The 9,691-nt window shown below is 33.7% G+C and overlaps 1 protein-coding gene across 2 annotated transcripts; it reads left to right on the top strand.

Moving 5' to 3' along the window:
* The first annotated feature begins 943 nt into the window (after nt 1-943).
* On the top strand, nt 944-9,299 carry TPR8 (Tetratricopeptide repeat (TPR)-like superfamily protein). Of its 2 annotated transcripts, XM_022280574.2 has the most exons (11): nt 949-1,248; nt 1,564-1,823; nt 2,421-2,454; nt 3,519-3,655; nt 3,793-3,859; nt 4,135-4,234; nt 4,770-4,933; nt 6,587-6,633; nt 6,727-6,777; nt 8,099-8,490; nt 8,925-9,299. In XM_022280574.2, the coding sequence occupies exons 1-10, from the start codon at nt 1,176-1,178 to the stop codon at nt 8,480-8,482; spliced, it is 1,317 nt and encodes a 438-aa protein (XP_022136266.1). In that variant the 5' UTR covers nt 949-1,175; the 3' UTR covers nt 8,483-8,490; nt 8,925-9,299. The 2 variants fall into 2 exon arrangements, with proteins under 2 accessions (XP_087976402.1, XP_022136266.1); XM_088120276.1 differs by lacking the exon at nt 8,925-9,299 and having other exon boundaries at nt 944-1,248; nt 6,727-6,836; nt 8,099-8,369.
* The last annotated feature ends 392 nt before the right edge of the window (nt 9,300-9,691 follow it).

The following is a 9,691-nucleotide window of genomic DNA, read 5'->3' as shown; positions in this document are numbered from 1 at the left end:
TTAGAGATTCAATTTCTCGCTAAAGTATGATGCTTGATGATCTTTTATTGACCTGAAATAATATAAATATTATATCAAATGTAGTTAAGATATTTGTTAAAAAAAAGTAATAAAATATTTAGTTTGAGCATAAATTAGACATCGGACATGTATTATCACTAAAAGATTATGAGTTTAAATCTTTATCACACGTGTTATTATTCTAAACAAATATTTTTTAATATAGTTTAAATAAGATAACTTAATCAAGAATGCGACTCAATTTATTAAAAATAGTGAATAAATTTACTTTATAACTTTGTATTATATAACTAAAATAAACGAAACTAACAAATATTTTTAAATACAAAAAACGTCAAAAATAATTGAATAAAGTAGGTTAAAAAGAACCATCATATGAATATAATAAATTATATTTCTAAGTTTTTTCTAATAAAGGTATTTGTTAAAATTAATTAATAGAGAGAATGAACCAAAAGTTACCGAATTAAACTGGTTGAAAGTATAACTCATATAAAATAAAATAAAAAAGTGTTTATAAAAAAAATAAAAAAATTTGTTTGAAACGATAAACAGATTAATTAAGTAAATATTATGTTGAACATGTAATCATTTTACCAAGTTCAATGTTAGTCAGATTAGTCAACATTTCTATGTTTTTGTTACTAAAAGTTTAAAAATTTGTAATTTGTACCATAAATATGGAAGATTGAATATTAAGATGTATTAGTCAGAACTTACCGATAATTAACACTTGTTTCTAGAACCCGACCTCAGTACCAAAAAAAAAATCAAGGTATTTTTTTTTATTTTTAAATTTTATAAATAACGAAGGTATTGTTTGCAGTATCATATTTATTTTTCTCTATTAATCAAATATTAGGGATAATTTGTATATATATTTAGCCTAAATACAATTATATTCCACGTTAATTCGGTTCGTCCTCTGTGTTCACGAAAAGTATATTTGGGTTCCATAGCAGCGTGGAATTGGAAGTTACCGCCATAGCTTTTTTAATCTCCAAACTTCGTCAATACTTCTGGAATTCCGACCATTCAAAACCCCATCGCCGGATTTTACCTCGGAGCTCCATTTTTAGGTTTACAGGCGCAGCCTCGCTCTCGTCCACCGGACAACCCACAGTTGGCGCCCTCTTTATCATGTGCGCTCGCCCATGGCTAACTTGAGGACCGACTCTCCAGTCGCTTGCCGCATCGTTCGTGCCTTTCTTGACTTCCTTAACTCCGGTCTCGTACCTTTTCCCCTTTTTCTTATTGCTTTTGTTCTTCTAATGCTATAATTAAGCATTTTTCAGCACCTTCAGTAGGTTTTTTCTTCTTCTTCTGCTTAGAGCGATTGCACAGAAGGCCTTTTGTTCTATATTTTCGCCGTTGAATTATCGAGAATGCATCGCGTGAGATGTGGTGTTGAATTTGTCTCAATTAGGCGATTTTAGTGGAGTGAAGCAATATGTTGTATTAAGCAATGTTCATTACCACTTTGATGTTCGTATTAGGGTTTTCATTAAGTTATCTGACAATACTTAGTCTTCTTGTGCGCAGTGGAACCGGGTCCAGGTGTTGACGTTGAAGGCCTTGAGGTCGCAAAACAATGTCTAGAACAAGTGTTCAAAGTCGAGTCACCTGCTTCCGACGAGTTAACGGAATTTGATTCGCTAGTGGACATTTTTAGTTCACCGGAATCTTTTCAGCGTCCTGATACCAATTCATTTGTTGATAATGGAGCTTTGCCAATGGATCATCATTGTCCTCTTAATTTGAATAATTCTGATGCCAATTTATCGAAGTCACCAAAATCTCAGGTCAACTTTCTTTCATTAATTCTCTGTAATAATTTCCATTCGCTCATATATGTATATAGTTCCATACCGTTTGTGTCTATAAAAATAATAGGTGAAGTTTATCATCACTGGGATAGCAGTGAAACATTGTAATAATCTGCGGCCAGGATGAGATTATACCTTGTTGAGTGTGTTTTTTCATTCCATTGTTTTGAGCCAAATGTAGAAGTGAAACTTACATCCCTCAGAATTTCAAAATAGTGTTCACCAAGGCTGATTTTTTCCACAATCAATATATAGTATTTACCGGACTCCGATTGTAAGGTCTGAATTTGATACCTCTCGTTGTGGCTGATCTTGCTTAGCAATCTTCTTGTTTCTTTCATTGAAACGTTTTTTTATTCTACTTTTGGAAAGATCATGTTGCTAATTACTGTTATTCTGGATATTAAAGCATCCAAATTATATAATTAAATGCTGGATCCATAAATGCTTCTATTAATTTTCATGTTTTGCTTGGTTTGAAAATATTTAAAATGCACTCAACTAATATCTATCTAATTGAATTATTTGGTTGTTTTGATTTGTGTTGAGTTTTGACCCTCTCAATTAATCCAGGGGGATGATTGGTCAAGAGAATCTCATCCCTTAGGTATGTTTTCTCATCTTTTCTTATTCTAAACCTTGTATGCTTGGGTTTAATTTGTCTTTGTATATTATCTTTTCTAGAATGTAACTGTAGCTGTCTACGTGGAAAACCGAAGCTACACATCAGCATGCTACTTTTATACTTATTGTTCTTTAAGATTCCCTTTTAAGTTTTCAAGTGTTATAGAGAAATTTTTATCGAAAGGGCATTGAAGAAGTAGAAAGATCATGCTTGGTTAATTTGGAGCACTGTATCTTAGTCTAAATATATAGGTGAACTTGATTTGGTATGGAGTAGAAGAATTTAACTGTGATCTAGAATCGGCTATGTAATTACACATGGATAATGGTTTTCTTTTTCATACTAATTACTAAATATTCACAATATGACAATTGGATCTAGTGAAATGTAGTAATTGCAGCGGTTGGAGATTGTATCTTAAAATTTTGATTCATCTCTAATGAAGCGAACAATAGTGATTTTTTTTTTTTTTTTTTTTTTGTGGGAGGACATTTAGATAGGATGGGGGCAAAATTGCATATAATTTTTTCACTTGTTTGGTCACCTTCCATAAGATTAAGAACAATGAACACTTGACTAGATTCAGATTTAATTTGCATCTTTGAATTTACATGAAAAGTGATAGAATTAGACCACCACCACCTTTTAATAATTGTTCTCTTGACTTGGGGAACATCTCTCCTTGTTTGACTATGCTCAAGTTGCTAACTTGCGACTGGCAAGTGGAGATTGCAAATATATTGTTTGCATTCCGACAGCTCCCAAGGGAAGAGCAAATGATGATGCCAATTTTACTGGAAAATATGGAGGGAAAGAAACAAAAGCTTTTTTAAAATATGGATTTCTTATCCTTCTTCTTTCTGCATTTCTCTCTCTCTCTCTCTCTCTCTCTCTCTCTTTTTCTTTTTAATTAATTTATTATGTTTTTCTGTAAATGTATTTTAAAAAGATTATATATCCTGAATCAATTGAATTGGTGGTTTGGATTTTGTCCTTTTTTTTTTTTTGTTTTTCATTTGTCTCGTGTTGGTCATCTTTTTTTGCAGGAGTATTGAAAGATGAACTTTTAGGCCAATTTGTTCTTGCTCTTGAAAAACTTCATTATTTTCGGACCACAGCAGATGGGAAGGATGATCCTGACCAACTTGAGCGAGCAACTCTTTTGTTTCATGATGCTCTTGGAGTATGACTTTTCTTGAAGTTTTGTTACTCCAATCTCCAAATGAATTTTATTTCTTAAGCATGCTTCATGCTTGTAATTTTATTTTTTCTTTCCCTGCCTCCTTGCATAATCCTTTACAAAATTTCTTACTGTATCAGGAAATGGAAAGATCTGGATGCACTGAAATTAATTACAAAAACTTGGCCGAGTCATTGAAGTCTCTTGGTATTACAACTACTACGAATCTCTACTCTGAATACTCTTCAGTTCGTTTAACTTTATCCTATGATTTCATGTCGTGCACACTCATTTAATATGGTAAAGGAAAAAATAGGTTCCCCTCATGCAAGTGTATTGTTTAGATCATTTTCTCTGTATTATTTAGATGAACTTTTTCATGTATGTTTATCCTCATTATTTATGTAGTATAATTGGTATTAGTTTTTTGGTTCATTAACTTTCTGAGTGGTTCTAATATGTAAAAATATATTTTGTTTTAGGTAACAGGGCTATGCAGTCAAAACTATACTCTGATGCAATTGAGTTGTATAGTTGCGCAATTGCACTCTGTGAAAATAATGCCATTTACTACTGTAACAGGTAGAATGCTGTCATATTATAAAGATCATTAACGTGAACTGTGATAGAAGCAGATCAACACAGTCATTCATATTTTTAAACATATCGTTATATTTTGTGTCAACTCTTCTGTTGAATAGGTAAGTTATGGATATCAGGTTATCAAAATTTTGTCAAGATGATGGAGATTTCAGGACCTAAGTAGGCTATCTCTTACTTACTAAAAAATCCTACTGTAATTTCTCTTAGCAGTTGAAGAAATCCTGTCAGTCATTTTTTTTTTTATATTGTCTTTCAAATTTCTTCATATGAAATAGTGTAGGATCACTATTGCGCACAATTATTACACCTTCGAGTATAGTTGTGTGGATGGAAAAATATATCTGCTCACAACCATTGTCTTTATAGTTTCGTTTCACTTTTTCCTAGGCTTTTCTTCCCAATCTAATTTCATTAAGTGTATTGACAATGCATTCATTCTTGTTCTTTTCTTTCCCCTAATTTTTACTAATGGCATTTTTTTCAATGTGTCAAATTTTTTTTTTTAACTCCTTAGGGCAGCGGCTTACACTCAAATCCAGAAATACTCTGAAGCAACGAGAGACTGTTTGAAATCCATTGAAATTGACCCAAATTATAGCAAGGCATATAGTCGTCTGGGCTTGGCTTTATATGACCAGGGGAACTATCGTGATGCTATTGATAAAGGATTTATTAAAGGTTGGTGAGACTTTAAACACTAGAATCCATGTAAGTCAAATTTGGTGAAAAGAGAATCAAAACGTGTTTTCTCTATTGCTCTGAGCACTGAATTTGTGTTAAATTGTGAAAGTGCTTGTAGAGAACTCTATGTATTTGAAACTGATCCGGTCTTTTTTCTTACACAGAATATGTTTAGGCACTCGTATCTACATGCATTTTAAATTACACTAGCTAATAGTTACACCAGTCAGTACTGGCTTATAATAATAAATTAAAGCAACTTGGCATGTATACTTCTACTTTATTTATTTATCCCGAGAGTTTAAAGTTTGATTGTGAAGTAAATAGTAAAATCCAAGGACATTGATTGTAAAGTAGTTAGGTATCGCATGGATTTTACTTTTCTAATTATTTGCAAGTTTGAATATCTGTAAAGAGTTTTATCTTTGTTGTTTCCACTCAAGAACCAATCTAAGACCCTTGGGATGAATTTTACTCTTATAATTATTTGCAATTTGAATATTTGTAAAGAGTTTTGTTCTTCCACTCAAGAACAAATATAAGACCCTAGGGATAATGGTTTTTGCACTGCTTTTAGGCAATGTGGAGAGAAATAATTAGGAAAATTTTCTACGTCAAATAGAGAAGTCGTGAGGAAGCCATAGGAATGTGTAGTAACATATTATTTTTGGATAAGAAACACTTTCATAAGAAGAACAAAAGAACATGAACAGCCTAAAGGACGGTGGCCAAGACAACCCCCTCCAAAAAAGAATCTAATCACAAAAAAACTCTCCAATTTTGTAAAATCAGAGAGAGGCTGTAATTACAGGAGAATTTCTAATTTCTAATGCACCACCAAGATGCTAAAACCTGCACACTATTACAAAAAGAATCCCAAGACTTAACTTTATCTTCGAAGGAGCGTTCGTTCCTTTCCATCCAAACATTCCAAAGAAAAGCTTTGAAAGCGCATCTCCACAAAACTCTAGCCTTTCCATTGAAATGGCAACCATGAAAACATTCTAATAACCAGCTCTCCACGTCTTTAGGCATACATAATTGGACGTCAAAACATTGAAATAGAAGCTGCCAACCTTTTAAAACAAAAGGGCAGTGAAGAAACAAATGATCTAAAGTCTCTGCCCCTTTCCAACAAAGACAGCAAACCGACAGAGACAAAGACCACTTCGGGTTCTTTGAAGTTTCTCATGGTTGTTTAGCGCTCGGTGAGCCAAAGACCATAGGAAAACCTTTACTTTCTTCGGGATAGGGTCCTTCGAAATGAAAGTTATCATGGAGGACTTTAATTTGGGAGGGGTTTCTCTTAATTTCAAATAGGCTAAATTCGTGGTGAAACGACCATTCTGCTCCAGCGGCCAGACAACAGCATCTGATTCTTCTTCTAACACGAAAACCTCCAAACGTTGAACCATTCTCGTCCAACATTCCAATACTTTGCCAAAGCATTTTTGTGAGTCGTATATAACTCTTTCCCCAAGTCATTGCTTATTTAGTAATCATTGTATAATAATGCACTCGTGTTTTAAATTAGAGCAAGTTCCTACATATTTTGTTGAGCTCTTTTACCATTTTGAAGATTAGTATGTGTGTGGAGTTTGTTATTTTCTGAGAAAAACAGATTCCTTCAATATCAGCTTTAATGTGCAGCCTTGATGTTGGATCCAAACAACGAAGCTGTCAGGGAAAATATTCGAGTTAATACGCTGTGACTTTCACCACTACAACTGGTTTCTATTACTTCTACAAGTATGAGTGTGTATGACAATGCTTATTTTGAATCGTTGTAGGTAGCTGAACAGAAGTTAAAGGAAGCGCAGCGACAATCTCAACATGAGCAGGTACAATGTGCTTTATTTTCTCGTGGAGTCAAGGGTCCTCTCACAGAGGAGTTTTGCAGGTTTCTATCTTATAATATAATGAAATGAAAGCATTTAAAATATATCTGCTGCCCATTCTTGCTGATATAATTTATAAAGACAGTTTTTTTTATTGACTTACATTTTTCTGTTAGAATAGTTGATGAGGTGTAAATTTTAGTTAGCCTTTTGCTAAATTCTTGTAGTCCTAATTCATTTAACTACTTCTCTTTTAGAACTTCTTACTGGCTTTTGGAGTTTCCGAGGCCCGTAGACCAATGCTAGAGTATTTTGATCTTGTTCTATAATAGTTAAGACAGACAGATTTTTACTTTGATATTGTTAGGGGCTACGGGTCTCATTTTTTTTTCTCAATGAAAGCATAATACCACTGAAAAATAGTAAGGGAGGCTCCTCCCATCCTCCGCTCTCTTCCAAATGGACCCCCCGGCCCAAGTTTTGGTACAAATACTGAGAGTTTTGAAGTTTGAGATAAGCCACTTCCTAGTTCCTACAGATACCATAATTTGACCAATGTAATCCCCATTTTATAAGCCTAGTATTTTATTATCTGGATGGTCCTAGAGCAAAAATGATCTCAGTCTTGCTAATGGACTTATAATAAATGTCTCTCTAGACTGTTCTTAGCTTTTGATGTAATGTGGAGATGAAACATTATCTGTGTTTATTCGTTGAAAATGATCTGTCTCTTCTGAATTCAAGAGTCATAACATGTTTCCATGTTTTTGTCTTTGCCAATTCCTGTTCGTTGTGTTGTTCCCTCCTCAAAACCCTACTAACATTGCTAGTTCTCTATATTACTTTTCAACCTTACCCGGTGTCCATACACATGTTTGAAGGTTCATTACTTGCTGGCATTGCATAAATGGAAAACCTACCACAAATTTGTCACACCTGCTTAAATTTCCAATCCGCAAGTTTTTTAATTCGGGTCACTGGTCAGTTAAGACCCGGAGTAGCTTTCCTTTCATAGAGTTCTAAACTCCTTTCATAGAGTTCTATGTATGTAATATCTCTCGGTGTCCATATAAAACTGTTGGGAAATGGAGTTCTTTGATGTGATGTCAATGAAATGGCTTCAGCTATAAAAAATGGCATTGTTCAGTTACTTGAAGTTAGCATAAGTGTTGCAAATCCTATCCAAGTTTAATATGTAATGGGAAGTAAGCCTGTTAACTTTTTATATGGTTTAGTTTTTTCTTGTTCATCCTTCGTTATACTCATTAAATTCCTCTACCTAGTTGCTGCATGATTTATCTACAACGGGTTTAATTCCATGCAGGGTTCATCAAGTCGAAGTCAAGAATCCCAAAACCAGTCTGGTGGAGGGTCAAGGAATGACAACACATCACCTCCCTTCCCTTCTATGCCATTTAATGTCACTCTGCCTTCCGAAATTTCGAACATGTTCATGAACATGGCTGCTAACGCTACAACCCCATTCCACGGGCAACATCCCCAAGATGGGCAAGAAGAGAATAGGAACGGTAATGGATTGGATGATCCCGGACCCAGTATGGATGGAAATTTCAGTTTCAGCATTGGAGATGGAATGCCACAGGATCTCAATGGTGCTTTGAGATCTATGATGCAGATGTTCACTGGATCAGCCCCCAGTGGAAATCCTCAGGATGACACCAATAGAAGATCCCCACCACAAGGCTGAAACATTTGGTCAGTATATTATTGCACTGAATCCCCTTTATTCAACATTTGGTCAGTATATTTATTTTTGCTTGCTCATCTTCAGTTGACTTCCATTTCCTTTACATCCTTTGGGGGGTTTCATCAATTATATGGTATGGATCTTTGGGACAAAAATCTAGGGCTTTGAACAGATTCAACCTTCAAATAAATCTGCTATTTTATTAAGCTATCAAGCTTGTCTTGTTAAACAAGCAACTGTAACGGCCAATGACCGAAACTGAAGCCACCCCTTTTTTTTATTTTATTTTAAAATTGATGTCGGTTTTTGTCCAAGTCAATTCCCAAGCTCGGCATCCATTTCATAAACTATTCTTTTTTTTTTTTAAATGCAATTTAGAGGAAGTAGGATATGAGCTGAACTTGGTCTGGACCGACTATAACATTTTTCATTTTATGGTTAGTGATCCAAAGCTCAGATCTTTAGCCAAATCCGAGGATCAGCTGCCCGAAACGTTGACCTGACCGAGGCAAAGAGAGATCGTTTTCAACCGCATTCTCTCGAAGTCGAAGGTACCTTTTATTTAAATCTATTTTGTTATAGATAATTATCTTATCTTCATTTAAGCTTAGCGATCAAGGAATTTTAGAAGGCTCCTAATAAATAAATTAAGTTTGATTTATTAGAGTGGAATTTTGTTGTTGTTGGTTTGCTGACCTTTTTATCCATTTCTTGTATTTTAACACACGTGATGGGTGGTATAAAACTTACCTTCAGATGTATTATAATACAAACTACTTATATATTATGCATACTATCTAGGGTGAATTATTATTTCTATCCGTGTAATTTCAATTTCGGATCATTTTAATCTTTGTACTTACTCTATTTTGATTTTTATACTTTTAATAATAATTATTTTGGTCCATTCATTTTATTTTACCTCATTTTTTCAATCACAATTTAATATTATACTATATTCTTTTAAATGTAGTCGTGACTTAAAATTTTAAATTATAGAGTAAAAAACGAACATTTTAAAGGTAGTTGAAAGTTCTGTGAATAAAATAATATTTTAATCTACTAGAATCATCAAATTCATGATTAAATTATATGTATATGGAAATCTACTCTATATTATAAGGGTCCAATCATGAATTAAAACTAAATAATAATAATAATAAAAAAAAACAACTCTTATCAACTCATTGACAGGCGTCAGATTTTTCC

The sequence above is a fragment of the Momordica charantia genome (genome assembly GCF_013281855.1).
Source record: "Momordica charantia cultivar OHB3-1 chromosome 11 unlocalized genomic scaffold, Mcharantia_2.0 BLBB01000011.1, whole genome shotgun sequence".
In the NCBI taxonomy this organism is placed as follows: domain Eukaryota; kingdom Viridiplantae; phylum Streptophyta; class Magnoliopsida; order Cucurbitales; family Cucurbitaceae; genus Momordica; species Momordica charantia.
Note: the sequence above shows the minus strand (reverse complement) of the source record. Positions and strands in the feature narration are given on the sequence as shown.

Excerpts from the sequence above, each read along its gene's own strand:
- TPR8 (XM_022280574.2), top strand. The coding sequence starts at position 1,176 with ATGGCTAACTTGAGGACCGACTCTCCAGTCGCTTGCCGCATCGTTCGT. Across the intron at positions 1,249-1,563 it reads TCTTGACTTCCTTAACTCCG|TGGAACCGGGTCCAGGTGTT; the intron begins GTCTCGTACCTT and ends TCTTGTGCGCAG. Across the intron at positions 1,824-2,420 it reads CGAAGTCACCAAAATCTCAG|GGGGATGATTGGTCAAGAGA; the intron begins GTCAACTTTCTT and ends CAATTAATCCAG.